This window comes from Ascaphus truei, chromosome 7 (assembly GCF_040206685.1).
Source record: "Ascaphus truei isolate aAscTru1 chromosome 7, aAscTru1.hap1, whole genome shotgun sequence".
Taxonomy (NCBI): domain Eukaryota; kingdom Metazoa; phylum Chordata; class Amphibia; order Anura; family Ascaphidae; genus Ascaphus; species Ascaphus truei.
Window position 1 is genome coordinate 109,019,929 of NC_134489.1, and position 15,548 is coordinate 109,035,476.

The 15,548-nt window shown below is 50.7% G+C and overlaps 1 protein-coding gene across 1 annotated transcript in view; it reads left to right on the forward strand.

Annotated features, from left to right (window-relative positions):
- PDIA5 (protein disulfide isomerase family A member 5) overlaps positions 1–15,548 on the forward strand; it is a 64,788-nt gene that overhangs the window by 24,593 nt on the left and 24,647 nt on the right. The window contains exons 4-10 of the mRNA XM_075609882.1: positions 1,888–1,971; positions 2,402–2,447; positions 3,135–3,227; positions 3,611–3,671; positions 4,762–4,829; positions 7,485–7,576; positions 13,514–13,585. Coding sequence (XP_075465997.1) covers positions 1,888–1,971; positions 2,402–2,447; positions 3,135–3,227; positions 3,611–3,671; positions 4,762–4,829; positions 7,485–7,576; positions 13,514–13,585 — 516 coding nt within the window. The remainder of the gene's footprint in view (positions 1–1,887; positions 1,972–2,401; positions 2,448–3,134; positions 3,228–3,610; positions 3,672–4,761; positions 4,830–7,484; positions 7,577–13,513; positions 13,586–15,548) is intronic.

The window sequence follows — 15,548 nt, forward strand, 5'->3', positions numbered from 1 at the left end:
TGCATGCTGTAGCATGGCGAGAACGGGACACTGCAAATACAGTAACCCACCTGTTCTACCTTTTTTTTTGTTCTCCATAATGATTAGACTGCGGCAAGCAATGCCACCAAGGTCATAATGAATGTGGGAAATAACCGCCAGCAGCCATATTTAAATCCCGGAAAAGCCATAAAAACTCAGGTTTGGGCGCCTGAGTGCGGAGAGATAAGATTGCGCTGTCAGAATGACTCTGACAATTTATATATAAGAATGTGTTACCAGGAAGTAATACACTGAGAGTTACCTCTCGTTTTCGCGTATGTCCTGGGCACAGAGTTATAACAATACATGGTTACATTAAAGGAACAGGGTTATACATTCAATTCAGAGACATCTCATGGACAGATAGAGTTGGAAAATTGGGTATAGGGTATAAAAGGGCTGGGGAGTTTCATGTTGAAATAGAGAAGCTTTATCCTCACCAAACATCAGCAAACGGCTCACACTCTGTGCCAAAGGCTGTCCGCATTTTGGGAGACGGAGTTGTACACTGAAGGGGTTCAGATTTGATTGCAGCTGCGAATACGTGTGTCCTCTTGGCTCATTAACATTCCAGTGGGTGGGGTTCCACACAGTACAAGCAAATGTTAACCCTTAGCACGCTGGTCCTGTGCTAAGGCTCCTGGGGAGCCCCATCAGGCACCCGCCGTTGGGCGGCGCAGATGTACACAATATGACATTTACTTTATTCTGAAAAAGAACCATTTCACTAGTCCATGGGTGAGCAACTCCAGTCCTCAAGGGCCACCAACAGGTCAGGTTTTAAGGATATCCCTGCTTCAGCACAGGTGGCTCTGTCAAAGACTGAGCCAGGTGGCTTAGTCAAAGACTGAGCCACCTGTACTGAAGCAGTGACTGGTTGCACCACCTTTTGTTGAAGCATGGATATCTTGAAAACCTGACCTGTTGGTGGCCCACTCCTGCTGTAGTCTCGTGTGTACAGGTTGGGGTATTCATGGGTCAGGAAGCGACGTGTGCTCTTTGTTCATTGTCTGCGGCTTGGTTTCCATGAGCAGTAACATTTCCGGACACATTGGAACAGTCGTGTGACTGGTTATGATGGCGGTTGAGTTTCCGGACACATTGGAACAGTCGTGTGACTGGTTATGATGGCGGTTGAGTTTCTGGACACATTGGAACAGTCGTGTGACTGGTTATGATGGCGGTTGAGTTTCTGGACACATTGGAACAGTCGTGTGACTGGTTATGATGGCGGTTGAGTTTCCGGACACATTGGAACAGTCGTGTGACTGGTTATGATGGCGGTTGAGTTTCCGGACACATTGGAACAGTCGTGTGACTGGTTATGATGGCGGTTGAGTTTCTGGACACATTGGAACAGTCGTGTGACTGATTATGATGGCAGGTTGAGTTTCTGGACTTTGGAACAGTTGTGTGACTGGTTATGATGGCGGTTGAGTTTCCGGATACATTGGAACAGTCGTGTGACTGGTTATGATGGCAGGTTGAGTTTCCGGACACATTGGAACAGTCGTGTGACTGGTTATGATGGCAGGTTGAGTTTCTGGACACATTGGAACAGTCGTGTGACTGGTTATGTTGGCGGTTGAGTTTCCGGAGACATTGGAACAGTCGTGTGACTGGTTATGATGGCGGTTGAGTTTCCGGACACATTGGAACAGTCGTGTGACTGATTATGGTGGCGGTTGAGTTTCCGGACACATTGGAACAGTCGTGTGACTGGTTATGATGGCGGTTGAGTTTCCGGACACATTGGAACAGTCGTGTGACTGGTTATGATGGCGGTTGAGTTTCCGGACACATTGTGTGTGGTTCGGTTTGTCCCGCACGCACTAACACCACTAATTGTAACCGATTTGTTTGAAGTGACGCAGAAAGCAGGAAGCTGTGCAAGAAGATGAAGGTGGATCCCAGTAAGAAGAATGGCGGGGTGGAGATGTTACATTACAAGTGAGTAAGCAAACACTCCCGCCCCCAGCATGCTGAGCTTCCGTGGGGGATTTCTGTGCGTTGGTCTGTTGGGGTAACGTAACTTCTAGGAGTGATCCCATGGAAATGTGTTGGGGAAATGCAGGGAGATGGTACAGTGAAGATCCTGATCTTAGGGGGGATCCTGGGAAGTCTCTGGGTAGCAGTTTCATAGGTAGGACACGGAGTCTGACCGATGTCGTGCTCCCTCGCGGTATGGGTGACGTAGACTGATCTTGCTTTCCCCTGCCCTGTAATGATGCTGCTTCTGCCCCAGCAGCGCCCCCTCCCTGCAGCGCGGTGACCGTGCAGTTTGGGAAGGGATTCGTTGCCCAGAAGAGCTGACAGTCTAAGAGAAATGAAGTGTAGAACATTTGCAGAAGATGGTGCATTTTTGTTCTTTAATTTCTAGGGATGGCGCATTCCATACGGAATATAACCGGCCGGGAACACACAAGGTAAATCTCCGTCTCATCCACGTTTTATTATCGGCACAAACCGCGGTAATAGTACAGTACGCGCCGAGGCCGGGTCTTTACCATTGTGACGTATAGATTTGGTTCTAAAATACGTGATACTGTACAGCAGGCGTGGCCAACTCCAGTCCTCCAGCCGCCAACAGGTCAGGTTTTCAGCATATCTCTGCTTCAGCACAGGTGGCTCAATCAGTCCCTGCTTCAGCACAGTCTTTGACTGAACCCCTGATTGAGCCACCTGTGCCGAAGCAGACAGATCCTGAAAACCTGACCTGTTGGTGGCTCTTCAGGACTGGCGTTGGCCGTGCTGTAGATATTCTTCGCCGCGCACAGATTTGCGTTATACTGAGCGGGGAGCCCTGATGCATTTTCACACGAATCTTTAAACCTTGGAGCACTATTTGGTCAATCTGTCGGGGTCACATCTGCAGGGCTCCCCAACATCCCCTCTCACACCGGGCCGTCGTGGCTAAAATAAATAAATGAAAGTGAAGTATTCAAAGTAAAAATACTTCTCCAGGGCCCCGTGAGAAGCTGCGGCATTATAGAACTGGGGTCCCCGGAAGAGATCGCGCTACGGGAGAGGACGCACTGATCCCTTATTCCGGACCCGCGGCACATTCCCCGGCACCCTGGGGTGACTCTGTTTTTGCCTCTCCCTGTTCTTAGTCTTTGGCTGCGTTTCTAAAAGACCCAGAGGGAGCGCCGCTGTGGGAGGAGAATCCAGACGCCAGAGACGTCGTACATATTGATAGCGAGAAGGTATTTAAAACGGGGGTTTTTTTTTTTTTTAAATGTTCGATATCAATGTGGATTATTTATAGATAAAGGAAGAAGTATCTTAACCCTGTCAGTGCCAGAAGGTCCAGCAGTACAGGCCTCTAGAGGGACCAATCGTGCATTGCGCTGCAGCGTTTTGCTGGCCCGTCTGGCAGTGAAATGGTTAACCATTCTGCGATTGGCTGAGCCATGGGATTGATATAAAGCTCTCGCTGTAATCTGTTCATGTATAGTGTGTGGCAAGATTTTACCCCCAGGAGCTTACAATCTACTTATTGGTAAACGTGGGAGGTCACACTCCCGGGCTCAGCTAAAAGCGCTGTACCTCTCGCTCCCCCCTGACCTCCGTGTTCGGCTCGTTGCAGGATTTCCGGAAGCTCCTGAAGAAGGAAGAGCGACCGCTCCTTGCCATGCTCTACGCTCCGTGTAAGTGACCTTTCCCGGCTGGATACCCGGCACGTTTCTCCGCCCGATTCCTCCGGCACATTCCTCCGCCCGATTCCTCCGGCGCGTTTCTCCGCCCGATTCCTCCAGCACGTTTCTCCGCCCGATTCCTCCGGCACCGGCTCCAGCTTTGTGTTCCTGACGTAGATTCATTCATTGGGAAGCAGGAAATATCTGCGGCCGTTTCCGGCACGGATAAATTACCGGCTGTTGTGCCGCGGTTAAAACGCCAAACTGGTGGTTCGGATGCATAAAAGTAGAAATATTCTTTCCTAATTAACCAGCATCTGTAGTTATTTCAAGTACAGAGCAGCATATAATACTTCCATATATCATATTAAATCCTGACCCTTAAGACTTGCATTAGTTACTGGCTTTCTGCAGCATTGTATACACAGCGTGCGGATGGGTTTTGCGTGCGGATGGGGTTTGCGTGCGGATGGGGTTTGCGTGCGGATGGGGTTTGCGTGCGGATGGGGTTTGCGTGCGGATGGGGTTTGCGTGCGGATGGGGTTTGCGTGCGGATGCTGTTTGCGTGCGGATGGGGTTTGCGTGCGGATGGGGTTTGCGTGCGGATGGGGTTTGCGTGCGGATGGGGTTTGCGTGCGGATGGGGTTTGCGTGCGGATGGGGTTTGCGTGCGGATGGGGTTTGCGTGCGGATGGGGTTTTGCGTGCGGATGGGTTTGCGTTATTAACGAATTGTTTCCCTTTATCTGACGATTTATTTGTCTCTTTGTCTCTTCTTCCCGGTCTGTGTTCCTCTCTCACATTCTCTCTCTGCTCTTCCTCTTCGCTTTGTTTGCTCTGTGTTTCTCTTTCTTCTACAACCTTCACCTCCCCTCCTTTTTTTTTTTTCCTTCTCTTCTCTCCCCCCCCCACCCCACCCCACCCCCTCTTTTTCCCTCCCCCCTCCCTCCCCTATTTTCTCCCTCCCCTTCATTTTTCTCCCCCATCCCCTTTTTTTTCTCCCTCCCCCCCATCCCCTCTTTTCTCCCTCTTCTCTTTCTCCCCCACCCCCTCCCTCTTCTCTTTCTCCCCACACCCCTCCCTCTTCCTCTTTCCCCCCCTCAGGGTGTAGCGTATGTAAGCGACTGATGCCGAGTTACCAGCAGGCAGCATCTGATCTGAAAGGCTCCCATGTGAGTAACTTTTCTACCTTCCGTATTATTGTATGTCAGTATAAGCGTAGCGCAGAACTGCGCAGAACTGCAAGGGTTTGGTGTATTGTGTTCAAATTGCTAATAGCGTAAAATGAAATTAATTAAACATTTTCTGGAGTATTTATATATTTTACCCCTGAGTTCCGAGGGCTAAAGACATTTTGTAATCAGGGAAAAGGGAGACCATTTTGTAATCAGCCTAACAATGTGTCGGGCCCCCAAATCAAGCGCTGCACTTTCTGGCTTCTTTTGGAATAAACATTTCAGCAGAGATCCTAAAAGTGTAAATACCAGTTAGTCCAGTATTTCCTGATCCAGCAGCCTGCTCTCCCAGCCCAGGGATCGATGCACAGGGATTGGGCTGGGAGGCTCTCTCCGTGAATGAGGATCGATTCACAGGGATTGTGCTGGGCGGCTCTCTCCGTGCATGGGGATTGATGCACAGGGAACGGGCTGGGCGGCTCTCTCTGTGCCTGGGGGTCGATGCACAGGGATTGTGCTGGGCGGCTCTCTCCGTGCATGGGGATTGATGCACAGGGAACGGGCTGGGCGGCTCTCTCTGTGCCTGGGGGTCGATGCACAGGGATTGGGCTGGGGGGCTCTCTCGGTGCCAGGGGATCGATGCACAGGGATTGAGCTCGGAGGCTCTCTCCGTGCCAGGGGATCGATGCACAGAGAACGGTGTGGGAGTATTTCCTTGACCCGCAGCTTGCTCTCCCTGCCATGGGATCGATGCACAGGGAACGGTGTGGGAGTATTTCCTTGACCCGCAGCTTGCTCTCCCTGCCAGGGATCGATGCACAGGGATTGGACTGGGAGGATTTCCCTGTGGAATACGTGGCATGTCACAGGGGCTGAAGGAATTTAAAACGCTCCCAAGTCTCCGCTTCCTCGGATTACAATATGGACCAAATATTTAAAACCTGAAGATTTGGAGATTACAGTCAGGGGGCTGGTAAATTCGTCATAAATTGGAGGTTAGACGGGAGAACATTGATATGACTCGGGACCCTTAGGAACCGGAGCTGTCCGAAGCATGCGGTCCTGAAACCTCCGACAGCTACAGAAGCAGAAACTTGAAGGGCTTCTAAGTGCTGCCAGTGGTTCGACCTTTGCTAATAACACTTTCTCTACTTAATACCACAGTTCAATAAATCATTTTCTTGTCTCTACAGCGACTCTTCTCTTTGCTTTTAAGCCGAAACCCCATAAATATTGGTGTGCACTTTTTTTTTTGGAAAAACGTGTAATTTTTATTTTCTAGGTGAATAAACGTTGTTTCTGCCGACTGATTCCACCAGTAATATCTGATTTTTCTCCTTCTGAATGCCGTTTTTATATTTCTATAGATAGTTTTTTTTTTTTTTTTTTTTTACATTTTTTATTTTAAATAATCATTGTGACGCACACATTGTGTAGCAGGTGTGACACACACATTGTGTAGCAGGTGTGACACACACATTGTGTAGCAGGTGTGACACACACATTGTGTAGCTGGAGAGAATACGATGTGTCCGTTCTACCCAACAATTGGGTCTATGGGGTTTCCGTGCGATAGAGCCCCGATCGGCACTATCACACTTTAATGTATAACCCCACTATGTACGAAGACAAAAATGGAGCAATTTCGGGCCAAAATAACAGCAGGTAGATGCTTTTGTGACACATCGGGTGCATTCGCACGGGGCACTGTTGTTCCCCTGTTTTTGCTGAAAGTTTTCTCTGATACAGAGATACTTTATTATCCCCCTGCCTAATAAATCCGCGTTTAAATTGTCCCGCTGACCGCTTCTGCGTTTTCTGTTTGCAGCAGGTTTTGTTACATACATAGACACCAATATATTTATTTCCGAGTAGGCGGCGTGGAAGCGAGTTCTTGACCAAGGCGTTTTTATTAGTGAGGAATGTTTCCTTTTACACAGAACCCTGCGCCCCCCCCCATCTTCCCCTGCGCCTCCTCCCCCCCACCCCCCGTGTTCCCCTGCGCGCCCCCCTGCGGCTGGGCTGCCTCTGTCCTCATAGAGACGCTGATTTGATTTGGCAAGTTTACATGTGTAAGACGTGTGACCTATCCCTGCCGGCACCTCACGCCTGTCACACCGCGCCACCACAGAGAAAATAACTTTCCTAACCTGACAAGTCGTGTCGGCAGAGGGTTTAACCCCTGCATGTCAGCGGGACTTGCACTTTGCAGCTCAGAAGGAATCCGAATGAATAAACGGGCAGCAGCGCAGAATATAAACGGCTTTTTGTTGGGGACAAGCAGATTGTTATTACATTGCGATGCCGGATATTATTAACAGGCTCTTCAAACATGTCCGCATTCGCTTTCTGCGTGAGGGTTTAACAATAAGATATTATGGGAGAGTATACACAGCAGTGCGTGGTTTGGGGGAGAGTATACACCGCACTGCGGGGTTTGGGGGAGAGTATTCACAGCAGTGCGGGGTTTGGGGGAGAGTATACACCGCACTGCGGGGTTTGGGGGAGAGTACACAGCAGTTTGGGGGGGTATACACAGCAGTGCGAGGTTTTGGGGGAGAGTATACACAGCAGTGTGGGGGAGAGTATACACAGCAGTGCGGGGTTTTGAGGGAGAGTATACACCGCAGTATATACATTTTGTGCCCACAGGTCCTCGCCGGGATGAATGTTCATCCTCCGGAGTTCGAGCGCTTGAAGGAAGAGTTTAGTGTGACGGGATATCCCACCGTTCTGTACTTCGAGTAAGTATCGCGCTGATATTCATCGCATTGTACATCCGGAGGCACATACATCTCAAACATCTGTTTCTGTGTCTTTGCCTGTTTCCTGCATGCGCCTGTCTCTCCGTGCCCGAGTCTCTCCGTGCCCGAGTCTCTCCGTGCCCGAGTCTCTCCGTGCCCGAGTCTCTCCGTGCCCGAGTCTCTCCGTGCCCGAGTCTCTCCGTGCCCGAGTCTCTCCGTGCCCGAGTCTCTCCGTGCCCGAGTCTCTCCGTGCCCGAGTCTCTCCGTGCCCGAGTCTCTCCGTGCCCGAGTCTCTGCGTGCCCGAGTCTCTGCGTGCCCGAGTCTCTCCGTGCCCGAGTCTCTGCGTGCCCGAGTCTCTCCGTGCCCGAGTCTCTCCGTGCCCGAGTCTCTCCGTGCCCGAGTCTCTCCGTGCCCGAGTCTCTCCGTGCCCGAGTCTCTCCGTGCCCGAGTCTCTCCGTGCCCGAGTCTCTCCGTGCCCGAGTCTCTGACTGTTTCTGCGCTGGCGTGTCTGCGTGCGTTTGTACGTGGATGTGTTTCTGCGCTGGCGTGTCTGCGTGCGTTTGTACGTGTTTGTACGTGGATGTGTTTCTGCGCTGGCGTGTCTGCGTGCGTTTGTACGTGTTTGTACGTGGATGTGTTTCTGCGCTGGCGTGTCTGCGTGCGTTTGTACGTGGATGTGTTTCTGCGCTGGCGTGTCTGCGTGCGTTTGTACGTGTTTGTACGTGGATGTGTTTCTGCGCTGGCGTGTCTGCGTGCGTTTGTACGTGTTTGTACGTGGATGTGTTTCTGCGCTGGCGTGTCTGCGTGCGTTTGTACGTGTTTGTACGTGGATGTGTTTCTGCGCTGGCGTGTCTGCGTGCGTTTGTACGTGTTTGTACGTGGATGTGTTTCTGCGCTGGCGTGTCTGCGTGCATTTCTACGTGTTTGTACGTGGATGTGTTTCTGCGCTGGCGTGTCTGCGTGCGTTTGTACGTGGATGTGTTTCTGCGCTGGCGTGTCTGCGTGCGTTTGTACGTGTTTGTACGTGGATGTGTTTCTGCGCTGGCGTGTCTGCGTGCGTTTGTACGTGTTTGTACGTGGATGTGTTTCTGCGCTGGCGTGTCTGCGTGCGTTTGTACGTGGATGTGTTTCTGCGCTGGCGTGTCTGCGTGCATTTCTACGTGTTTGTACGTGGATGTGTTTCTGCGCTGGCGTGTCTGCGTGCGTTTGTACGTGTTTGTACGTGGATGTGTTTCTGCGCTGGCGTGTCTGCGTGCGTTTGTACGTGTTTGTACGTGGATGTGTTTCTGCGCTGGCGTGTCTGCGTGCGTTTGTACGTGTTTGTACGTGGATGTGTTTCTGCGCTGGCGTGTCTGCGTGCGTTTGTACGTGTTTGTACGTGGATGTGTTTCTGCGCTGGCGTGTCTGCGTGCGTTTGTATGTGTTTGTACGTGGATGTGTTTCTGCGCTGGCGTGTCTGCGTGCGTTTGTACGTGTTTGTACGTGGATGTGTTTCTGCGCTGGCGTGTCTGCGTGCGTTTGTACGTGTTTGTACGTGGATGTGTTTCTGCGCTGGCGTGTCTGCGTGCGTTTGTACGTGTTTGTACGTGGATGTGTTTCTGCGCTGGCGTGTCTGCGTGCGTTTGTACGTGTTTGTACGTGGATGTGTTTCTGCGCTGGCGTGTCTGCGTGCGTTTGTACGTGGATGTGTTTCTGCGCTGGCGTGTCTGCGTGCGTTTGTACGTGTTTGTACGTGGATGTGTTTCTGCGCTGGCGTGTCTGCGTGCGTTTGTACGTGTTTGTACGTGGATGTGTTTCTGCGCTGGCGTGTCTGCGTGCGTTTGTACGTGTTTGTACGTGGATGTGTTTCTGCGCTGGCGTGTCTGCGTGCGTTTGTACGTGGATGTGTTTCTGCGCTGGCGTGTCTGCGTGCATTTCTACGTGTTTGTACGTGGATGTGTTTCTGCGCTGGCGTGTCTGCGTGCGTTTGTACGTGTTTGTACGTGGATGTGTTTCTGCGCTGGCGTGTCTGCGTGCGTTTGTACGTGTTTGTACGTGGATGTGTTTCTGCGCTGGCGTGTCTGCGTGCGTTTGTACGTGTTTGTACGTGGATGTGTTTCTGCGCTGGCGTGTCTGCGTGCATTTCTACGTGTTTGTACGTGGATGTGTTTCTGCGCTGGTGTGTCTGCGTGCGTTTGTACGTGTTTGTACGTGGATGTGTTTCTGCGCTGGCGTGTCTGCGTGCGTTTGTACGTGTTTGTACGTGGATGTGTTTCTGCGCTGGCGTGACTGCGTGCGTTTGTACGTGTTTGTACGTGGATGTGTTTCTGCGCTGGCGTGTCTGCGTGCGTTTGTACGTGTTTTTACGTGGATGTGTTTCTGCGCTGGCGTGTCTGCGTGCGTTTGTACGTGTTTGTACGTGGATGTGTTTCTGCGCTGGTGTGTCTGCGTGCGTTTGTACGTGTTTGTACGTGGATGTGTTTCTGCGCTGGCGTGTCTGCGTGCGTTTGTACGTGTTTGTACGTGGATGTGTTTCTGCGCTGGCGTGACTGCGTGCGTTTGTACGTGTTTGTACGTGGATGTGTTTCTGCGCTGGCGTGTCTGCGTGCGTTTGTACGTGTTTTTACGTGGATGTGTTTCTGCGCTGGCGTGTCTGCGTGCGTTTGTACGTGTTTGTACGTGGATGTGTTTCTGCGCTGGCGTGTCTGCGTGCGTTTGTACGTGTTTGTACGTGGATGTGTTTCTGCGCTGGCGTGTCTGCGTGCGTTTGTACGTGGATGTGTTTCTGCGCTGGCGTGTCTGCGTGCGTTTGTACGTGTTTGTACGTGGATGTGTTTCTGCGCTGGCGTGTCTGCGTGCGTTTGTACGTGTTTGTACGTGGATGTGTTTCTGCGCTGGCGTGTCTGCGTGCGTTTGTACGTGTTTGTACGTGGATGTGTTTCTGCGCTGGCGTGTCTGCGTGCGTTTGTACGTGGATGTGTTTCTGCGCTGGCGTGTCTGCGTGCATTTCTACGTGTTTGTACGTGGATGTGTTTCTGCGCTGGCGTGTCTGCGTGCGTTTGTACGTGTTTGTACGTGGATGTGTTTCTGCGCTGGCGTGTCTGCGTGCGTTTGTACGTGTTTGTACGTGGATGTGTTTCTGCGCTGGCGTGTCTGCGTGCGTTTGTACGTGTTTGTACGTGGATGTGTTTCTGCGCTGGCGTGTCTGCGTGCATTTCTACGTGTTTGTACGTGGATGTGTTTCTGCGCTGGTGTGTCTGCGTGCGTTTGTACGTGTTTGTACGTGGATGTGTTTCTGCGCTGGCGTGTCTGCGTGCGTTTGTATGTGTTTGTACGTGGATGTGTTTCTGCGCTGGCGTGTCTGCGTGCGTTTGTACGTGTTTGTACGTGGATGTGTTTCTGCGCTGGCGTGTCTGCGTGCGTTTGTACGTGTTTGTACGTGGATGTGTTTCTGCGCTGGCGTGTCTGCGTGCGTTTGTACGTGTTTGTACGTGGATGTGTTTCTGCGCTGGCGTGTCTGCGTGCGTTTGTACGTGTTTGTACGTGGATGTGTTTCTGCGCTGGCGTGTCTGCGTGCGTTTGTACGTGGATGTGTTTCTGCGCTGGCGTGTCTGCGTGCGTTTGTACGTGTTTGTACGTGGATGTGTTTCTGCGCTGGCGTGTCTGCGTGCGTTTGTACGTGTTTGTACGTGGATGTGTTTCTGCGCTGGCGTGTCTGCGTGCGTTTGTACGTGTTTGTACGTGGATGTGTTTCTGCGCTGGCGTGTCTGCGTGCGTTTGTACGTGGATGTGTTTCTGCGCTGGCGTGTCTGCGTGCATTTCTACGTGTTTGTACGTGGATGTGTTTCTGCGCTGGCGTGTCTGCGTGCGTTTGTACGTGTTTGTACGTGGATGTGTTTCTGCGCTGGCGTGTCTGCGTGCGTTTGTACGTGTTTGTACGTGGATGTGTTTCTGCGCTGGCGTGTCTGCGTGCGTTTGTACGTGTTTGTACGTGGATGTGTTTCTGCGCTGGCGTGTCTGCGTGCATTTCTACGTGTTTGTACGTGGATGTGTTTCTGCGCTGGTGTGTCTGCGTGCGTTTGTACGTGTTTGTACGTGGATGTGTTTCTGCGCTGGCGTGTCTGCGTGCGTTTGTACGTGTTTGTACGTGGATGTGTTTCTGCGCTGGCGTGACTGCGTGCGTTTGTACGTGTTTGTACGTGGATGTGTTTCTGCGCTGGCGTGTCTGCGTGCGTTTGTACGTGTTTTTACGTGGATGTGTTTCTGCGCTGGCGTGTCTGCGTGCGTTTGTACGTGTTTGTACGTGGATGTGTTTCTGCGCTGGTGTGTCTGCGTGCGTTTGTACGTGTTTGTACGTGGATGTGTTTCTGCGCTGGCGTGTCTGCGTGCGTTTGTACGTGTTTGTACGTGGATGTGTTTCTGCGCTGGCGTGACTGCGTGCGTTTGTACGTGTTTGTACGTGGATGTGTTTCTGCGCTGGCGTGTCTGCGTGCGTTTGTACGTGTTTTTACGTGGATGTGTTTCTGCGCTGGCGTGTCTGCGTGCGTTTGTACGTGTTTGTACGTGGATGTGTTTCTGCGCTGGCGTGTCTGCGTGCGTTTGTACGTGTTTGTACGTGGATGTGTTTCTGCGCTGGCGTGTCTGCGTGCGTTTGTACGTGGATGTGTTTCTGCGCTGGCGTGTCTGCGTGCGTTTGTACGTGTTTGTACGTGGATGTGTTTCTGCGCTGGCGTGTCTGCGTGCGTTTGTACGTGTTTGTACGTGGATGTGTTTCTGCGCTGGCGTGTCTGCGTGCGTTTGTACGTGTTTGTACGTGGATGTGTTTCTGCGCTGGCGTGTCTGCGTGCGTTTGTACGTGGATGTGTTTCTGCGCTGGCGTGTCTGCGTGCATTTCTACGTGTTTGTACGTGGATGTGTTTCTGCGCTGGCGTGTCTGCGTGCGTTTGTACGTGTTTGTACGTGGATGTGTTTCTGCGCTGGCGTGTCTGCGTGCGTTTGTACGTGTTTGTACGTGGATGTGTTTCTGCGCTGGCGTGTCTGCGTGCGTTTGTACGTGTTTGTACGTGGATGTGTTTCTGCGCTGGCGTGTCTGCGTGCATTTCTACGTGTTTGTACGTGGATGTGTTTCTGCGCTGGTGTGTCTGCGTGCGTTTGTACGTGTTTGTACGTGGATGTGTTTCTGCGCTGGCGTGTCTGCGTGCGTTTGTACGTGTTTGTACGTGGATGTGTTTCTGCGCTGGCGTGTCTGCGTGCGTTTGTACGTGTTTGTACGTGGATGTGTTTCTGCGCTGGCGTGTCTGCGTGCGTTTGTACGTGTTTGTACGTGGATGTGTTTCTGCGCTGGCGTGTTTGCGTGCGTTTGTACGTGGATGTGTTTCTGCGCTGGCGTGTCTGCGTGCGTTTGTACGTGTTTGTACGTGGATGTGTTTCTGCGCTGGCGTGTCTGCGTGCGTTTGTACGTGTTTGTACGTGGATGTGTTTCTGCGCTGGCGTGTCTGCGTGCGTTTGTACGTGTTTGTACGTGTTTGTACGTGTTTGTACGTGGATGTGTTTCTGCGCTGGCGTGTCTGCGTGCGTTTGTACGTGTTTGTACGTGTTTGTACGTGGATGTGTTTCTGCGCTGGCGTGTTTGCGTGCGTTTGTACGTGTTTGTACGTGGATGTGTTTCTGCGCTGGCGTGTGTGTGTGTGTGTGTTTGTGTGTGTGTGTGTGTGTTTGTGTGTGTTTGTGTGTGTTTGTGTGTGTGCGCATTTCTGCATGTCTTCGCGCACGTACATGTCTGTTTCTGGGTGTCCGTGTCTGTGGCCTCCTGCATCCTCCACAGGGACATTATTGGGGTGTGTTCAGCATTAACTCTTCCGCTACCAGCGATACTTGACCCCCGTGGCTCCGTGGCTTTCCCGTCCCCTCTGCAAGTTTTATAGGATTGTGATTTTGTGGGTTTTTTTTCTTTCTAGGAATGGAAAGTTTATGTTTAACTACGAGAACTACGGCGCTTCAGCGCAGGACATAGCGGAGTGGCTGAAAAAGTGAGTGCGCACACCCTTAACCCTTCGCCTGCAGGGGAGTACAGCAGATCAGGCACAGCCCTCACCTTGGAGTGAAAGCGCTCAGACATATAACACATGCATCAAAGCGTGTAGTAGATTTGACCAACATATACAAGCCACATACTTGGCTTCTGTGGAGGGCTCAGATGTGGGGGAAGAAATGCAGCAAACGCTCCCGGGATTCGCTGATCGCGGCTGAGTTCTGGAAAGCTTGGAATACGTTTTTGGAATTTCTGGCTTTCATTAAATGTAATAAACGTAACCGTACACTTCACTCTAATATAGAGTAACAATAAAAAGCCGTTGCCGAGATAACCATATTTTAAAAGAAATAAAGGCACAAACCGCCGGAGAGAGAATACGCGGCCGGAAAGTGGAACCGTGATGTAACTTTATATACGTTCAGAATCGTGTTTTCCCAGAGGCCTCCAGGTAAAAAATAGTTTTAAATAAGGACGGGCAGGTTCAGGGCGCCCAAACTTCAGCCGTACTTTGCAATCGGAGTGAAGTTTGGGTCAAAATCCGAAAAGAAACATCTTCAGAATCGTGTGTTTTTTTATTTATTATTTATTTAGGTTGAATTTTTGGGATGGAAGAAAAAACATGGAAAACTCGGTTTGCCCACATTTAAAACCAAAAGTACTGTGAATTTTTTATTTTTTTTATTATTATCTTTTTTTAAAATATTGTTTGTTCAAGTTCCAGCAAAACCAAAATATTAAAAGTTTACAGAATCACAAATACATCCGTAAAAAGTGCTCGGCCTTCATTCCAAGGGTTGTCCAGTGAAACGGAAAAGAATCCACTTTTCCCAGAATGATATTTCTGTTCGAGTTCTGGATCGATTCCGTGTGTTGGGTTACACTAGTTTTAGTGTGTTGGGTTACACTATTTTTAGTGTGTTGGTTTACACTAGTTTTAGTGTGTTGGGTTACACCAATTTTAGTGTGTTGGGTTACACCAGTTTTAGTGTGTTGGGTTACACCAGTTTTAGTGTGTTGGGTTACACTAGTTTTAGTGTGTTGGGTTACACTAGTTTTAGTGTGTTGGGTTACACTAGTTTTAGTGTGTTGGGTTACACTAGTTTTAGTGTGTTGGGTTACACTAGTTTTAGTGTGTTGGGTTACACTAGTTTTAGTGTGTTGGGTTACACTAGTTTTAGTGTGTTGGGTTACACTAGTTTTAGTGTGTTGGGTTACACTAGTTTTAGTGTGTTGGCTTACACTAGTTTTAGTGTGTTGGGTTACACTAGTTTTAGTGTGTTGAGTTACACTAGTTTTAGTGTGTTGGGTTACACTAGTTTTAGTGTGTTGGGTTACACTAGTTTTAGTGTGTTGGGTTACACTAGTTTTAGTTAGTTTCTGCTCCGTATAAATCTGTGTCTGAGCGGGATAGAAGAATGTGGCTTCCTACGGCAGATGCCGCGATCGGCGCCTGCGACGGGGGCAGTTCCTCCTAGGACTAGAGATAGGCGAAATCTTTTTGCCGGGTTTGGATCCGCGGCGAATCGGCCGGTTCCTTTGGTCCGCGGATCAATCTCCAAAAAGGGCGATTTCGAGTGGAATCCAACCCGCGGATTTTTAAGAATTCGCCGACTGATTGCTGAATCCGTGGGTTGGATTCTACAAACCCGTCCACACGTAGCCAATGGCGGTTTTTGATGAATCCGCGTGGATTATAACCGACCAAATCCGTTGGCGGACTTTACCCTGCAGAACGGATTTTGGGGTGAAAATGCGAGAAAATCCAGGAAACGGGATAGGGCGGATTCCCCGTCTCAACCTCGGACCAAAGTGAACTAATTTCCGAGACGTGTCAGGGCTCTCACCTGGGTGATTGAAACCGGTGTACCCAACCTGACACCCAACAGTATTTAGGGGGTGGGGGTTGATTTCCTCTGGCTGCTCCCTTGGGTGTGATCAGCGAGAGCTTGTTCCGCCCG